The sequence below is a fragment of the Micropterus dolomieu genome, linkage group LG11 (genome assembly GCF_021292245.1).
Source record: "Micropterus dolomieu isolate WLL.071019.BEF.003 ecotype Adirondacks linkage group LG11, ASM2129224v1, whole genome shotgun sequence".
Classification (NCBI taxonomy): domain Eukaryota; kingdom Metazoa; phylum Chordata; class Actinopteri; order Centrarchiformes; family Centrarchidae; genus Micropterus; species Micropterus dolomieu.
Genome location: NC_060160.1, coordinates 12,733,896 through 12,750,602, shown reverse-complemented (window position 1 = coordinate 12,750,602; position 16,707 = coordinate 12,733,896). Strand labels below are relative to the sequence as shown.

The window sequence follows — 16,707 nt, the reverse complement described above, 5'->3', positions numbered from 1 at the left end:
GTATTTGTAATGCAAGTTAATGACAACATCATACAAATGATACACTTTATTTTTACTTTTGTGTCACAATAACCAACGCAATAAAGTGCAGACTGAGTCGCCGTCCATATTAATGAGCTCACGGCTCTGAATGAAATGGTACTTTTTTTAAGCCACAATGCTTCAAGTAGGTAAGTATGAAGGTATAGGCCAAGTTACATTTTAACAAAGGATTAAAAAAAATTTGAGGAATTTCTTCAGGCCCGATCTGCAAACACAGATGTTTACACATAAATAACTGATCTAATATGAAAGTCATTTTTTGTTATTAACTGATCTAATCCTGGGTTTTGCTGCCCGCAACCTGGCTGTTTATTTACATTACAGTTAGATTATGGAATGTGCATTTTAAAATGATTCTCCAAAGACTCTGTTGTGCCTTAAAACAATTGCGAAGCACTCAATGCGAATGTTCTTGCTGTTCATGTTTGTACAGGGAGATTATTGCCGTATGGATCAATTTGTTCCGAGGAGTTCATTCACAACTACTGAAAAGGGACAATCACAAGTATCTAGTGCCTAATAAAAAGCAATAACCCCACCCTTGGACTTTTCCATGTTTATTGCTTTACAACTTTAAATCACAGCAGTTCAGTTAAAGCCATTATGTGCCTCATTTTCTGACTTTGGTGTATCTGTCTTTGCAAGACTACCACAAATTTTAGACAAGATTTCCGCTTTTTCAAATTTTTATGTATCTATCCCTGAATGACACTTTTCTGCCTCCTTACTGGAGATTTGTTTAAAATGTTCCTTTGTCTTCATGATACAGTTTTACCAGCTGTTGGATCTTCCAGATTTACCCAACTTGTCATACCACAATTACATACAGCAGATCACATTCAACTTATTATTTAAATGTCTAAAAAAATATTGGTGTTATTTTAGGTGTCACCGCAAAGGATGTTTTGTGTTATACATGCACTGACTTCAGATCAGTTTGTAGAGACATTATTCTGTTGCAGTGTGAAAAGGTTTACTTAATCATTTGTAATCAAAGTTGTAAAATACTGCAACTAGAAAAAGTCCAAGGGTTGTGACTACTTTTTAAAGGCACTTGTCATGTTCCTCATCAAAGAAGCTATGCCATTTAATACGCTTCCAGTATACAGCTGTTCATATGTCAAATACCTTATTGCTTAGCTTGTGAAATAGGTTCAGAAATAAACAGTTGTAAACATGTAACACCTGACTAGGTCAAGTAGAAGAGAGATCATAACTAAACTACACACTCTCAATCCAACATTAATATGACAGACTAATATTGTTTGTGTAGAGATCATAATGAATTACATCAATACACTTAGGGTTAAACCGTTTGATGTAGCTGTCGTAACTGGTTAGATGACAGGCTCGGCGGTCCTCATTGCATTTTTCTTTTCCCCAAACAAGTTGGTGTTGGTTTACAGATTTCAGCATCAGGCCTGTCCAAACATTGTCTTCTCAACAACCTGTTTAACAGGTCTATCCTGTTTTAAGAGGTCATTTTTAATTAAAATGATTGTTAGTAAGTGTTTTGGGCTCTCAGTAGCCTCCATGCTTCCTGTCCAGAGGTGGCATGTAGCAGGTCTTGAAAGCTGCGCGGTGTGACTCATCCCGGGGCTGTGAAGAGAGGAAACGCAGCCTGAATGCCAAGTCAGAGCCCTTAGAAAGCACCACCATGCACTTGTTTGGTTTATTAATTTGACGTTCCTCTTTTTTCCTTAATACAACACAGTGAGCATTTTTCAGAAACACCTGGTACTTAAAACAAACTGGTCAGCTGTGGTTTACGTAATTTCCACATTGCCTCCCCGGAGGCTTAAATGACTGAATGACTCAAAAATGTAAAAAGCCTGATGTTTATGCAGCACTCCCATGTTTACCTTGGCCACCCGTGACTGGCACTTTTTCGATGTGATGGCTGGCAGTGTGCCTCGGTGAGTGACAGTAAATGCAGGCATAGTGGAGACTGGGAAGGAGGTCTGTGGTCCTGGTACAACCATGTTGAGCTTGGGCAGCTCTGCAGGATAATGTAGGACGTTCCGTCTAATGAGTGGCTCTGCTACGTGTTTTGTGTTGTGCTGAAGAGAAAGTATCAGATGGTACCGGTGGGATTTGTATTTCTTTGGACTCGTGGGTTTTGGACATTTTTACTTCAGTTGACTTTAAGATTGACCAGTAGAAATAAGACTTACGCTCATTAAAGGTGTTTGCCTCGTGTGTCTTCCCCTCAGCTGTTTGCCAAGTCTGGTTGGGCGCCAAATGTGGTCTAAGGAGTTGTGCGTCCCACTGCTCTCTACTCCATCCGTAGTCCCAGAAAGTCTGTGAAGAGTCTCGCTTTTCTTCTCTGCCAGCCTGGGAGAAAAAAATAAGCAAGACTTCTATCACAAATGACAGGATATAATTAATTAAAATTAAAGTCGTTCTGATGTTTGTCATACCAACAAACCTGCCAATTGTGTTGTGCAAATTTCATAAAAAATGTCTTAAATTGTGTCTTATTTGCATGGTTTACCTGATTTCCCTAAAGTATGTGTGGCGCAGGGCTGTCTCTGCAGAGATGCGTTCATCAGGGTCATAGGCGAGCATCTGATAGAGCAGTGATAGCGCTGGAGCCGGGCAGTTAGGCACTAATCGTGAGATACCAGAGCCTTTTTTAGGGGGGAAGTTGAAATGCATCGCCCTAGATCTGCCACGCATTTTGGAACCATAAGAAGAGCACATTAAAAAGGAGATATTCACAGTTTGTTTGTACAGCTTCTGTAACAGACACACTCTTCGAACAACATATTTGAGGAGGAACACCTACTGCTTGAACTTGTAGAGGATACTTTCATCTGGTGTCCCCAACACATCGTGGATCTTGGCAACTTGGTCCAACTCATTGGTTCCAGGGAAGAGAGGATTCAAACTGTAATGCACAGGTATACAACAAAGCTATTTACATAGCATTTGTATGACATTTGTTTGTGCCTGTGGTGGCAGACAGGATCAGTCAAATAACAAGGAAAGAAAACTGAAGGCAGACATTGGTATCATTTGAATTGTATGTGTAATCGTGTATAACCAGTCCTATCTCATGAACTTGTGAACTGATGTCCTGTTTAGGTAATAGAGATTAAAATGCTGTGCCCTTCCCCTGCAGAGGTACCTCATGATCTCAAAGAAGACACAACCAGCACTCCACATGTCCATCTTTAAGCTGTAGTACCCATCAGTGAGGAGGCACTCTGGGGCTCTGTACCAGCGTGTGGAGATGTACTCTGTGTGCGGGGGCTTGGAGTACACACTCCGACATGAGCCAAAGTCGCCAAGCTTCAAACCATTTTGCTGCAAGATAAACAAAATCATTTTAAAAATGTGTATGACTCAAAACCAGAGGGTCACTGTTACATTTCTGTAAAGCAAATTATATTAATGGTGCATCTCACTTTGATGAGAATGTTTTCTGGCTTCACATCTCTGTGAAAGATCCCGCAGCTGTGAAAAATAAAATAAGAGTACTTATACATTTATATATTAGTATGTAATTATACTTATTTTTATCTTTTTTCATAACTACCTGTGCATATGTTCAAGTGACTTGCAAAGCTGGTACATGTAGTTCTTTACTGTATGGTCAGGCAGCGGCGTTTCTCTTCCTGCAAGGGATGAAAAAAAGATATCAGCCCAAAATTCACCTAAAACTTTACTGAAACACTACATCAACATCTTTCCCTTTCCAGTTCATCCATACAATGTTTTATTATATGCTTGTACTTGTCATACTGGCAGACTTACCTTGTATGAACTCAAAGATGTTCATCTCCATCAGCTCACAAATCAAAGACACAGTTCCAGTTTCTTTGTCACTGAAACATTGTATTAGATTAATGTGACATGCCACATGAATCTAGCTGTGGGAAGTACAATAACTTCATTATAGACAACATTGTTGTACTCACAAAATCAGTTCATGTAGCTGGATGATATTTGCATGTGGGCTCAGTCTCTTCATTGCCTGGACTTCCCGCAGGTTGTTGGCCTGCTCCAGACTTGATGACAGACAACAGATGACGTTTGCACATTTGATTTGACAGGTGTATAATATAGTTAATTGTTTAGTCATATTGTATACCTGCTTACTTTGCCTGAAAAAGTGTGCCGTGAGGATGAGGGCCAATGGGTCAATTTTATTTCACAGCTTTGTATGACAGTGACATTATGCATATAATAAGATAAATGGTTGAATAGATTTAAAGTGCACAGTCTGGTTATAAACCAGTGCACTGGCTGCCCACATTTCAAGCAGTGACATCTATTGTAACCTCATCACTAGTGAAAATGCAACACCGTTTGCCTGAGCACAGGAAAAATTTTTTTGCAGAATACCTGTTAATTGTCTGCTTCATGGTTTTGCACGCGTAGTACTTCCCATCTTTCAGGCTCTGAGTTTTCACCACCTCTGAAAATGTGCCTTCCCCGATTTTCTTGATTACTTTGTAGCCTGCACAACAATCAAAGACAAAGACTGATAATGGGGACAAATTTGCATGAATACATTTGTATAATAAATATTTGTAATAATAATTTGTTTGCAGCTGAACAGCAGAAAATCAAGTCTGCATAATCTAGAGTGAAATTCTGTGCTCCAGAGTAAAAGCTGGAACACCCACTTTCTAATGTCAGAAAGTAATGAAAAATACAGATCTTAATTGCCTAGAACCCAGGTTGACATATTGAAATGTCTTGTTTTGTCCAACCCACAGTCCAAACCTCATAGAACATTCAGTTTACTATCATAAACGACTATGGAAAGCATCAAATTCAAACATTTTAGAGACAGGAACCAGTGTATTTTTGGCATTTTTGGTTAAAACATTAAATTATAATTCTTTGTAGTTTGACCAATCGATTAAACTACTAATCACTTCAGCTCCACATTCATATAGGGACTCATTCTGATGGCTGTGGCTCATTAATAATTAATTTAAGTATCTTGTGAAGATTATTTTCTTAGTTAATGTTAAACTATGAAATGTTTAATTGCTAAAGCCTGCAGTTCACACCATCTTTTAACGTTAGCTCGGTGAGCAGTTTAGGGAGACAGGTGTCTGGGTTTTACTGGCTTAGGCGTCCAAAAGCATTGAAAAAGCAGGATCAGCAGTGTCAAAAAAGTGCAAGTGGATTTTCCTTTTAAATATCAGCAACAGCCATTACACCAAATACTTTTCACCAAATTTACACTCTCATTGTGTCACTGCAAGACCTCCACAATACATTCGCAAGAGTTAGCAGTTAATGACAGGTGAGGACAGTTGTCTGACACATGGTGTTCACATTGTTCACCATTTTCGGTAACATCTACCAATGTGCTGAACTATGCAGAAAAAAAAAAACAGTGAGCACCAACCCAAACAAATTACAACGTTGATTCAACGTTGTAACGTTAATTTGGGTTAGTGCTCACTGGGAACCAAAAACAGGATTAAAGTTATGTTTTATATTACGGTCAAAACTACGTATGCGTTCGGTTGTTTCCTTCCGAGAGACAACCGCCACCGCTAGCTTCTCCTCAAGGTTAAACCAGTTAGCAAAACCAGAAATCTTTGAAGAGAAACCTCGACGACGTGCGACCGCCTGTCAGACCTGTCATCACTCAGCCGTTAACTCACAACTTACAATGCATCCCTTTGTGTCTTAGCCGCCCCATGTATGTCCAATATCCATAGCATACGTAACTGGAGAGTACATTTACAATATGAGGCTTGACAATGTACGGTTTTTTTGCGCGTCGAGGTGTCAAAAAAGACATGAAACTGCTCTTTACGGGTGCTAGCCTAGCCCCGCTAGCAAGCCCTGTTAGCTGACCGTCGCCTTGGTAACGGAGCACGCCTTCGCCCTCCACTCTGACCTGAGGAGGAAACCAGAAACTCCGGCTGAATGTTTGACTCTCACTTAATTCTCTATTCTGAATTAAGAGCACCGACGCAACAGTCATATGCCCTGCAATCTATGAAAAAAATGCCTGTCAAGCAGAATTGTTCGCCGCAGGCCCTGATATGTAACGTCTTTACGGTTGCATAGTTCACCTCCTTACCTTTTTTCCAGAGGTGGGTGGTGACCATTCGCTCGGATATCTTTTCATTAGGCTGCGGATTATTGTTCTGCATGTCCACAACATTTCCCCTATTGTTCCAGTCGGTGTTAGGTGGTGTTTTGCACGCATTTCGAAGGCTTGCCCTGTTTTTCACGCCAATAAGCCAGTTTGAGTAGTGCATCATTAGTGCACGTTAAATCCCAAAGACCCTAACATGAGCGTAATAATATCTAGAAATAGTCCCTAGGAGCACAGCGGCTGGTCCATTGCATTCATGTAATAGCACAAGGTTACCAGGCACCAGTGCATCCCATACACAATCAATGCGTTCTATTCAAAACGTCTGGTGTGTTTGGTTTAAAGGCGTGGACCTGCTCATTTTTGCTCCACGTCGGCTTCCGTAAAAACAGGTAATTTGTGCGCATGATCGGCAGTTTTCTGCATGTTTTCCTTGCTGATGGTGCACTAGAAATGTGATTTTGTTGCCTCAGTGTTTACCTTTGTTTTTGTGATTGTAGCGAGCGGTTCGGTTACCATGAAAACAAGATTCACCACTGTGGATATCAGGGCAGTTATTGCCGAGATCAATGCCAAGTAGGTGATTGTGTTATTGCCTGTAGCTGGGTTGCTAAGCTAACCATCGTTAATGTGGATTTGTCTGCAGATGTTGCCATTCATTTTATTGTGTGTCATTCTTTCACAGCTACATTGGCATGAGAGTAAACAACGTGTATGACATCGACAACAAGACGTATCTCATCCGTCTACAAAAGTAAGGACAGTTTAAAAAACTCCTCAGTCTCTAAAAGTTTTACTGCAAGTTAATGGTGTTTCGTATCGCTTCTGAAGTAAAGTAAATTAGCATACATATACTAATAAGTCCTTCATTCAAAATTGTAATTATAATTAATTATTAGTAAATTCAAATTATTATTTAAACTTAGTATCAAAAAGTATCAAAAATTAAAGTAACCATTATGTAGCAGTGTGAAGTTATTATACATTATATAATCTATATCTATAACAGATAGCTGTCAAATTAATGTGAAGTTAAAAGTACAGTATTTACCTCTGTGTGTATTGGGTAGAATTATAACGTGTAAAGTGTAAGTACCTCAGAATTGTACAACTTCAGTAAATATACTTAGTTATATTCTAACACTTTCAGTCAGTGTGTATAACTCAATGTCATTTTGTTGTCTCAGGCCTGACAGCAAAGCTGTTCTCCTGGTTGAGTCTGGGACTCGTCTTCATTCCACAGACTTTGAATGGCCCAAGAACATGATGCCTTCAGGCTTTGCAATGAAAGTAAGAACGTCTGTCCAACTTTGGGTTGTTTTTTTGTATTTATTGTATAATTTTAACTAGTGGTCGACTGATATGGGTTTTTCTATGACCGATCCTGATATTTAGAAAGAAGGGCGGCCGATATTACACCAATATCAAAACAAAAAAATATTCATGTATAATTCTATTATTCCATGCAGAGTACAATCCAATATACTGTACATGTAATGTTAGCCAGTAACATGTTGTTTTAAATAGTTTTTTTATTAATTAACGACTGTGGTTCAGGGGTTAGAGTGGTCGTGTTCGTTCGGTGGTTCGATCCCTGGTCGGTGGTTCGTGTCCTTAGGCAAGACTCTGACATATGTGTTTGTGCTCCCGGTGGCTGGGTAATTGGTGTGTGAAAGTGTATGAATGTTATTTCTGTTCTGATGTGTAGTTGGAAGATTAATCTCTGCCATCAGTGTATGAATGTGTGCGAATGGGTGAATGTGACGTAATGTAAACTGTTTTGAGTGGATTGTTGACATCTAGCTATACAAATACAGACCATTTACATTGGGTGATGTTGTATATTTCAGAACATGACTGGTATTTAAGGGAGAGTGGGGTATGGTTCTTCAGAAGTGATGCCTTTCAACTGCATTATTCTCTAAAGTATAATAATAGATAGATATTTAACTCTAGCTAGTAATGGTTTTGGTTTAGATTAGCTGTCATTTAGGATGGGAGAAAAGTGTTAACATTTAGAGAAGACCATGGCGTCTGAGGAGATTTAGGTCTCGAAACTCACAAGGAGGCATGCTAACATCGTTTCAAAGCAGCAACAGTGACAAGGCTGCCTGCAGATGTATCTGCAGACATTTTTTGTGATGAACATCAACCAGTCAGTGTTTTTTCTATCCTAAACAGATTAGATATTTATGTCAATATATTTTCCGTTTTTCCCACAAATCCCTTACCAGATTTGTATTTGTTTATCTATAAGTTGTGATGATGTTTAAAGCAACTTTCTCCGTAGTGTCGAAAACACCTGAAGACGCGCCGGTTGACCCAGGTTAAGCAGCTCGGGATTGACAGGATTGTTGACATCCAGTTTGGCTCAGAGGAGGCTGCCTACCACTTGATTATTGAACTGTATGACAGGGTGAGAAAACACTGTGTATATCAAACTTAAACAAATCATCGTGTGCTGTTCAGATCATCTCAGCTCTGATCCGAACAATGACATTGATGCATGTTAATGTGGTTTTGTTTGTATGTTTTTGGATGGTCAATCCTTATCCATCTTCAGGGTAACATCATTCTTGCAGACCATGAGTACAACATACTGAACCTGCTGCGGTTTCGTACAGCAGAGGCAGAAGATGTTAAGATTGCTGTGAGAGAGCGGTACCCTGTAGAGAGCGCCCGACCCCCTGAACCTCTCATCAGTTTAGAGCGGTAACCACATGTTTACATGGACCAAACGGGCATCCACCAGAAGTCAATAAATGTATATCATTCCTATATCAGAGAAAACCTTTCCCCTCTTAATGCTTTTTTATATGCAGACTTACTGAAATCCTCAGCAAAGCACAGAATGGAGACCAAGTGAAAAGGGTCTTGAACCCTCACCTTCGTAAGTAGATAAGCAACTAGTTCTGAGTTGTTAAATTAAATTGTTACACTAAAATAAATACATGTGAATTTCTCTTCGGTTTAAGTGTCTTACACTTTTTTTTACAATGAAAATAAACTGACTGAACCATGTTTTGTGTCCTTTCCAAACACCTCTCCAGCCTATGGAGCCACTCTGATAGAACACAGCTTGATTGAGGTGGGACTGCCGGGCTCCGTCAAAGTTGACACCCAAGTTGATGCTGCCCAAGGTATGGTAGAGCTGCTGGAGTAAAGGTTGTTGACATGTGGTTAATTACAGTAACGGACCTGTCTGCTTTTTGATTGGATTTTTTTATTCGTAATTTAGTTTTCCTGCAAATCCATTCTGTAAATCTGTAAATACTTATTTGTTAACATAGTACTTGGTCTGGCGGCTTTTTCAGTTGCACCTAAAATCCTGGAAGCTCTGCAGATTGCAGAAACATATATGGAGAAAACTGCAAACTTCAGTGGCAAGGTAAGAGATCTGCAATAAGGGGCTTTTAGTTCGATCCTGTAATAGATCTGTTATACTGGTATTCACAAACTCTGCTTTGTTTAATTCAAGGGTTACATTGTTCAAAAGAGTGAGAAGAAACCAAGCTTAACTCCTGGCAAACCAGGCGAAGAACTGCTCACGTATGTCCTGTTTTGTTTAACGCACAATTTGTCACATAGGAGAATACATTACGTAGTTTTTTTTCAGCTGGTTATTTATATTATGGTGAATTCATTCACGTCAATGTTGTTTACTTACAGATATGATGAATTCCACCCATTCCTCTTTGCCCAGCATGCAAAGAGTCCCTATTTGGAGTTTGACACTTTTGACAAGGTAAATATTAGTATGGCTGCTTGTTTGGTTTTATTTCTCGATGCCTTGTTTGGGAAGAATATTGGTCCTTTCTCTATTACGATGTGAATTCACACCTTTTTTTTTTTTTGCAAGAATGTGATATGAATGTGTTCTTTCACTCAGGCAGTGGATGAGTTCTTTTCTAAGATGGAGAGTCAGAAGATTGACATGAAAGCCTTGCAGCAGGAGAAACAGGCTCTGAAGAAGTTGGAAAATGTTAAGAGGGACCACGAGCAGAGACTGGAGGCCTTGCACCAAGCGCAGGTCAGCATTACTCGCAAGGTTTAGCTTCTGTAAATGCAGCACAAAATTAAATCTAAAGCCAATTTAACCTCGACATTGCTTGAAATACATGTCCAAGAAATCTTGTTTGGTGTGTTGCAGGAGGTGGACAGAATAAAGGGTGAACTGGTGGAGATGAACCTGCCTGTGGTGGAGAGGGCTCTTCAGGTGGTGCGCAGTGCACTGGCCAATCAGGTAGACTGGACTGAGATCGGCACTATCGTCAAGGAAGCACAAGCTGCTGGAGACCCTGTGGCCTGTGCCATCAAGGAGCTGAAGCTGCAGACCAACCATATCACCATGCTTTTAAAGTGAGGCCATCACTGACACAGAAAAGCAGACACAGACAGTACCACAGACAACTCTTGGCTCATGTGTATCCTTTCTCCGCTAGGAATCCATATATTTCTGAGGAAGACCAGGAGGAGGAAGAGAAAAAAGATGCAGTAGCGGAGAAAGGGAAGAAAAACAAAAATAAAGACAAAGGACAGAACAAGAAGTTGCTAAGGAACAAGCCCATGTTGGTGGATGTGGATCTTGGCCTGTCGGCTTATGCCAATGCCAAAAAGTAGGTTCACATGTAATCCTGTAGGCCTAGAACTAAGCATTGTGTGGGGAAAGTCACAAGTGTTGTTTTTACAGCTGATAGACCTTTTCATTGGGCTTTTTTAGGTACTATGACTTCAAACGCTTTGCTGAAAAGAAGGAACATAAAACCATCGAAGCAGCAGATAAGGTAGGAAAGCTGTTTTATTCCACACTCAGGTTTAAGCCAAGGTGTAAGGATCAAAGCAATACCTATATTTGTGTTTCTAAGGAATATAATTTATGCCACAGGACAGCTTTGCAGTTGACAAGTGATCATATGTTCATATACTTTAAAATGTCATTTAAGGCTATGAAATCTGCAGAGAAAAAAACACAGAAAACACTGAAAGAGGTTCAGACTGTGACCACCATTCAGAAGGCCAGGAAAGTCTACTGGTAAGACACACATTACCATCATGTACCTGTACATATTCAGACTTTGGTTCAGTATTTATTTATTTTTTTTACGTTACAAGCAGTGGAACCTTTTATTCTCTGAACCATTTCTCCCCTGTTGACAGGTTTGAGAAGTTCTTATGGTTCATCAGCTCAGAGAATTATCTGGTCATTGCAGGAAGGGATCAACAGCAGAACGAGATGATTGTCAAACGATACCTTCGGGCAGGTAATCAATGAACGTCTACACACACTCTTACCTTTTTAAAAAGTACACACCTTTCAAACTGTGCTGGTTTATCCCTGAATGTGTACCTTTATTTTGTTAGGCGATATCTATGTTCACGCTGACCTCCACGGAGCGACTAGCTGTGTCATCAAAAATCCCTCAGGTAGACCATGTGGCTTCTACGCTATTTGACCCATTTTTTTTTTTTTTTCAGTTTGTGAAATACTTTTTCACTCATTTGTTTTTGTTTCTTTGCCCTCCTCTGCCTTTCCATCTTCCTGCTCCAGGCGACCCTATCCCTCCTCGTACCCTGACAGAAGCTGGCACTATGTCTGTGTGCTACAGTGCTGCTTGGGATGCCAAAATCATCACCAGTGCCTGGTGGGTTCATCATCATCAGGTGAGTAATCAGTATTACACAACTAAATATATATATATATATATATATATATATATATATATATATATATATAATCGCATACTGAATGCTAATTGTTAATTTTCCTTATTATGTGATTATCTGTCTGTTTTCTCTCTTGTTTGTTAATACTTCTGTCTTTTACAATTAATTTCTCAGACAATTCCTATTATAACACGGGGAATGGTCTGTTTTTACTGCGATCCATACTCAGTGTTTAATGACAGGCTCAAAGGGGTTGCTAGAGTAGGTAGCATATTTGCTGTGTACAAGCCAAGAGGCAAACCCTGAAGTGTTTAAATGTATATGTCCTTAAGGCCTAATATTTATACTCTCATCAACTCTTATTATACTTTTTCCTTACCTTTGCTGGTGGAAAGTAACATTCCTTAGCGTGTTACATACAAACAAAAACATTGCCCCATATTGCTTCTAGAGGCAAAAATTCCATAGGGTAACTTTAACTTATTGGTACAAAGTGTGTTATATATAAAAATAATACGAGCAGTGAAATAATTTTATTGTGACATTGATGTAGTAGAAATGTTGGCATTATTTATTATTAATTAGCAGTGTTTTATCAATTATTTCTGTTCAGGTGTCTAAGACAGCTCCCACTGGAGAGTACCTGACCACTGGAAGTTTCATGATCAGAGGTACAACACAGTAAAATTTTAAGTTTCAGTGTGTAAGATTTAGTGGCATCTAGCAGTGAAGTTGCAGATTGCAACGAGCTGGATACCTCTCACCTCACCCTCCCCTTTCCAACGTGTAGGAGAAACGTCGTTGGGCATATAAAATCTCAAGAGTCTTTGGCCCTCTAGAGCCAGTGTTTGGTTTGTCCGTTCTGGGCTACTAGAGAAACATGGCGGACCCGCTGTGTTAATTTTTTTTCACAACAGATTTTCCACAACTCTGCCTCAGATTGGCTTGTACTCATTCCCTCCGTTAGTTAAATTGGTTAGGTAGGGTAGGTTTAGGGTTAGCCTATCAGACGCAGAGTAGGGGGCAGGACTTGGAAAAAAAAAATAATGCAGCTGTCTTTAGAAATAAAATGCTCATTCTAAGGTAACAAAAACACATCATTTCAGTTGATCATACAGTAATGAAAACATGCTTATGAATATTCTTTTTCATTTCTGCCATATTCTGCCAGTAGATCCCCCTAAATCTTACACACTGGTCCTTTTAAAGTGAATACATTTGTAAAGCACCCGAGCCAAATATGAGAAGTGTATGTGCTATGGTGATGTCTGACAGAGGACCTAACATTTGATTTATTTCTCTCCAGGAAAGAAAAACTTTCTGCCACCTTCTTACTTGATTATGGGCTTTGGATTCCTCTTCAAGGTAAAATACTACCATGAGCTGTGAATCCAGCTTTAACTCAGTCATTTTCAAAAATTAAGTTTCTTGCTTGTCTCCGTTGCAGGTCGACGAGCAGAGTGTGTTTCGGCACAGAGGGGAGAGAAAGGTGAAGACTCTAGAGGAGGACATGGAGGATGTCTCATCCAGAACTGCTGAGCTGTTAGAGGAGGGAGAGGAGCTGATAGGTAGCAGACACACAATTTAATTTAAAGTGTATGTATCAACCATATTCAGGTGTTGTAACCGATTCCGTCGCCTTTGCAGGTGATGACAGCAGCAATGAAGATCAGGGTGAGGAGCGAGCGGGAGGAGACGGAGAGACGGAAAAGAAGATCAAAAAGGTGGTTGATGGGAATGATGGTGCGAGTGGAGAACTGGCCGCTGTTCCTGAGGAGGACAACCTGGAGGCAGACGGAGGGGTGGGTAGTGAGGACGACAGTGGGAACGAAGATGAGAAAGAAAGTGAAGAATTCAGCTTTCCAGATACGACTATCTCCCTCTCTCATCTACAGCCCAGCAGGTAATGCGCCCACTACTACACACAGGACAAATTAAACACAGACTATCACTGACACATGACAGTGAATGGTACTTGAATGAAATTGTCTCCTCTTATATCAAGGAGCGCTCAGAACCCTGGTTTCAAAAAGGAAGTAACCACTCAGGTAATTGGTTGCCATCTCAGGCCACATACATTACAGCAATTTCATCAAAGTAAAATCTTAAAAGTATAATATGTTCATCTTCATATCTTCATATGTTTATTCATTTAATTCTGTTCAGATTGAGGTTGACTCACAGGCGAAGAAACACATGACTGCCAAGCAGAGAAGGTGAGTGAAAGGAATAAAATACTTAGTTAACACAAAGTTCCACAATGGGCTTTCAGCAACAGGTAGTGTTAAGACATTTGGTTGGTTACTACCGTATGCAGTCATTTAAAATGTTGAATTAAGACACTGAGGACATTTGTCTTTGCTTAACAAGCGGATGCAGGAGACTATATTTAATGTAGCACTTATAAACTGATCGGCCAGTCATTGATTTAATCCTCAGGTGTTGTTGTCTTTTGCCACTAGAGAAGAGAAGAAGAAGAAACAGAAACAGGAAGAGTGTGACACCGAGGAGAAGACAGAGATTTCATCTGGTGGATCAGCAGCCGATCAGGGATCCAAAGGTGGAGGAGGCCCCTCCCAGCAGCCACTAAAAAGAGGCCAAAGGGTAAGGGAAAAGTGTGAAGATAAGATGTTGTGTTCAAATCTAAAAACAAGTTATACAACCTTCAAGAATATGTGGAGACTAAAACATACAGAAAAAAATGAAACATAGTATATTTAAAAGGGATAAGGAGACAAACAACACTGGTATAATTATTGGTACAAAATTGTTTCAGTATCAAATGCTGTAACACAATAAAAATTATTCTAGACATGACGGAAGAAACATCTCTAATAGAGTTGAGGTTTTATAAACAACACCTGTACCTTTTTGATATTTGATGGATTAATATTGAACCTCAACTTATCTGATAATTCAGTCTGTGTTGTGTCTGTGTGTATTCTTTCCCTGTTGTCACTGCAGAACAAGTTAAAGAAGATCAAAGAGAAGTACAAAGACCAGGATGAAGAGGACAGGGAGCTGATGATGCAGCTGCTCGGGGTGAGGTAGAATAAAAATGACGTTATTGTGTACTGTACAGGGACATCAGCTACATTTTTAGTGACCCACTAAATAACAGTACAACTGTTTTTTTCCTCCTCAGTCAGCTGGCTCCACTAAGGAGGAGAAGGATAAGGGGAAGAAAGGAAAGAAGGGCAAGGGGAAAGAGGAAGCCATGAGGAAACCACCCTCTCAGAAACCGTCCCAGAAACCTCGTAATGTGGAAAATGCAGCGAAGAAGCCAGAGCAGACAGGAGGAGGGGAGGATAATGAGGAGCGACAGCCTGGAGAGGAGGGAGGTCCTGCTGAACAAGAGGACAAGGTACATGACACATGTCAGAGATCCAGCTGGTGTCTGAAATGTACTGTGTCTGATGATGTTAACAAAGTTACCTGCCAAGAGAACAATCAAAATGTCCCTTTGTGTCTTTTGAATTGTGTTTTTGTATAGAATTAGATATTACTGTATGCAGTAAACATACTATACGTGGGCTTTGTATTGTATGTTTGTTCATCATCAATGCTTTCCCCTCTTTCAGGAAGACGACGTGGACCACGACAACCCCGGAGCAGAGGTGGGCTCTTAATGTAAACATTTAACTGTGGACAAATAGTTCTGTAATAGAAATAAATCATCATTGTCTCTTTTTATATTCGTAATTATTCAAAGATTATTTCGGGGATAAATGCATATTAATTTTGCATCATTCATTTTAACCCACCAGTAAGTTTACTACTGCATTGGTCTAACTGTAGCTGTCCTCTGTGCTGCCTCAGGAAGCAGAGAACCTGCTCACCTCTCTGACAGGCCAGCCTCATCCTGAAGATGTACTGATGTTTGCTGTGCCAGTCTGTGCTCCATACACCGCCCTTTCCAACCACAAGTACGTGCAATTAACTTTTGTGTGTATGAGACAAAGTGAAGAGTGCTCAGGCTAATGAGTCATTTGTTTTCCACAGACATAAGGTGAAACTGACACCAGGTTCTCAGAAGAAAGGGAAAGGTAAGAAAAGTGATCCATTAGAATATACATAAGACCTTTCCTTAATGTTTTACAGTGAAAATTTTTACTTTTAGAATTAACAGGTTTTTTTTCTTCCTACCAGCTGCACGCACTGCAGTTTTAAGCTTTATGAAAGCCAAAGAGACATCAACCAGAGAAAAAGACCTGTTCCGCAGTGTCAAGGTAAAGAAGTTTACTGGGTTATAGTTTTCTGTGAAAGGTAACTCTAAATTCAATAAAGTGTTTACAATCATTTGTTGTGTTGAAATGATTGATTGTGGACATTGGATTTACAACAATTTGAAAAAGAATCTGCACTCTTATAATAATGGATAATTAAATAATTCAACAACTTGAATTATTATTTATGCTGAACATTCAGTTTCCAGCTTATTAAATGTAAAGATGTGCTGCTTATCTGTTGTGATTAGGTACTGGACTGTCAGACAAGAGAAATAGAAATTGTGTTGACAATTTCTAGACTAACCATATAATTAAACTGTAAAAAAGAACGGCAGTTTGTTTTTCTTGATGTTATAATTCCCCTCTCATATCATCCTGTGTTGCAGGATACTGATTTGTCCAGAAACATGCCGGGCAAAGTTAAAGTGTCTGCTCCAAACTTGCTGGCTGCCAAGAAGAAATGAGAGATGGGTGAATACAGACCTGACAAGAAGTGTGGAATTATGGTATTAAACACAGAACTACAGTTCAGTGGGACTAATCTACATTTCAAACAGTTACAGGATAAAGATCTGATTGTCACACAGTACAGTGTTTCTGTTTGGATATGAATAATTTTATTAAGATTTAATGTATTAGTTGACCAACAATTTGTTTGAAATGAAAATATGTAAATTAACAAAGCTGAACAGAACA

The 16,707-nt window shown here is 39.6% G+C and overlaps 2 protein-coding genes across 6 annotated transcripts; one reads left to right on the top strand and one right to left on the bottom strand.

The window, feature by feature from the left end:
• Positions 1–31: 31 nt before the first annotated feature.
• LOC123978881 (MAPK/MAK/MRK overlapping kinase-like) lies at positions 32–6,473 on the bottom strand. Of its 4 annotated transcripts, none has more exons than XM_046062474.1 (12): positions 6,101–6,473; positions 4,393–4,507; positions 3,966–4,055; positions 3,802–3,872; positions 3,584–3,662; positions 3,453–3,501; positions 3,173–3,351; positions 2,831–2,932; positions 2,537–2,719; positions 2,217–2,376; positions 1,905–2,102; positions 32–1,641 (listed from the first exon to the last, which is right to left on the bottom strand). In XM_046062474.1, exons 1-12 carry the CDS (start codon positions 6,282–6,284, stop codon positions 1,564–1,566), a joined length of 1,488 nt encoding a protein of 495 aa, XP_045918430.1. In that variant the 5' UTR covers positions 6,285–6,473; the 3' UTR covers positions 32–1,563. The 4 variants fall into 4 exon arrangements, with proteins under 4 accessions (XP_045918430.1, XP_045918431.1, XP_045918429.1 ...); XM_046062475.1 differs by having other exon boundaries at positions 2,537–2,710; positions 6,101–6,469; XM_046062473.1 differs by lacking the exon at positions 6,101–6,473 and adding an exon at positions 5,683–5,932 and having other exon boundaries at positions 2,537–2,710.
• Positions 5,891–16,707, top strand: LOC123978879 (nuclear export mediator factor Nemf-like). Of its 2 annotated transcripts, XM_046062469.1 has the most exons (33): positions 5,891–6,510; positions 6,619–6,694; positions 6,804–6,872; positions 7,306–7,408; positions 8,409–8,534; positions 8,682–8,830; positions 8,941–9,008; positions 9,169–9,258; positions 9,433–9,506; positions 9,597–9,667; positions 9,788–9,863; positions 10,008–10,148; positions 10,269–10,477; positions 10,561–10,734; positions 10,839–10,902; positions 11,062–11,150; positions 11,276–11,379; positions 11,480–11,542; positions 11,667–11,779; positions 12,396–12,453; positions 13,089–13,147; positions 13,230–13,350; positions 13,430–13,685; positions 13,788–13,830; positions 13,949–13,998; positions 14,245–14,386; positions 14,747–14,824; positions 14,928–15,146; positions 15,364–15,399; positions 15,602–15,708; positions 15,785–15,828; positions 15,932–16,011; positions 16,398–16,707. In XM_046062469.1, the coding sequence occupies exons 2-33, from the start codon at positions 6,636–6,638 to the stop codon at positions 16,473–16,475; spliced, it is 3,213 nt and encodes a 1,070-aa protein (XP_045918425.1). In that variant the 5' UTR covers positions 5,891–6,510; positions 6,619–6,635; the 3' UTR covers positions 16,476–16,707. The 2 variants fall into 2 exon arrangements, with proteins under 2 accessions (XP_045918425.1, XP_045918424.1); XM_046062468.1 differs by lacking the exon at positions 5,891–6,510 and having other exon boundaries at positions 6,536–6,694.

Coding starts and splice junctions, on each gene's coding strand:
- LOC123978881 (XM_046062474.1), bottom strand. CDS start 6,284: ATGATGCACTACTCAAACTGGCTTATTGGCGTGAAAAACAGGGCAAGC. Junction 4,056..4,392: donor ATGAAGCAGACAATTAACAG/GTATTCTGCAAA, acceptor TCTGTCATCAAG/TCTGGAGCAGGCCAACAACC. Junction 3,502..3,583: donor TCACTTGAACATATGCACAG/GTAGTTATGAAA, acceptor TATTTTTCACAG/CTGCGGGATCTTTCACAGAG.
- LOC123978879 (XM_046062469.1), top strand. CDS start 6,636: ATGAAAACAAGATTCACCACTGTGGATATCAGGGCAGTTATTGCCGAG. Junction 11,543..11,666: donor TGTCATCAAAAATCCCTCAG/GTAGACCATGTG, acceptor TTCCTGCTCCAG/GCGACCCTATCCCTCCTCGT. Junction 15,829..15,931: donor TTCTCAGAAGAAAGGGAAAG/GTAAGAAAAGTG, acceptor TCTTCCTACCAG/CTGCACGCACTGCAGTTTTA.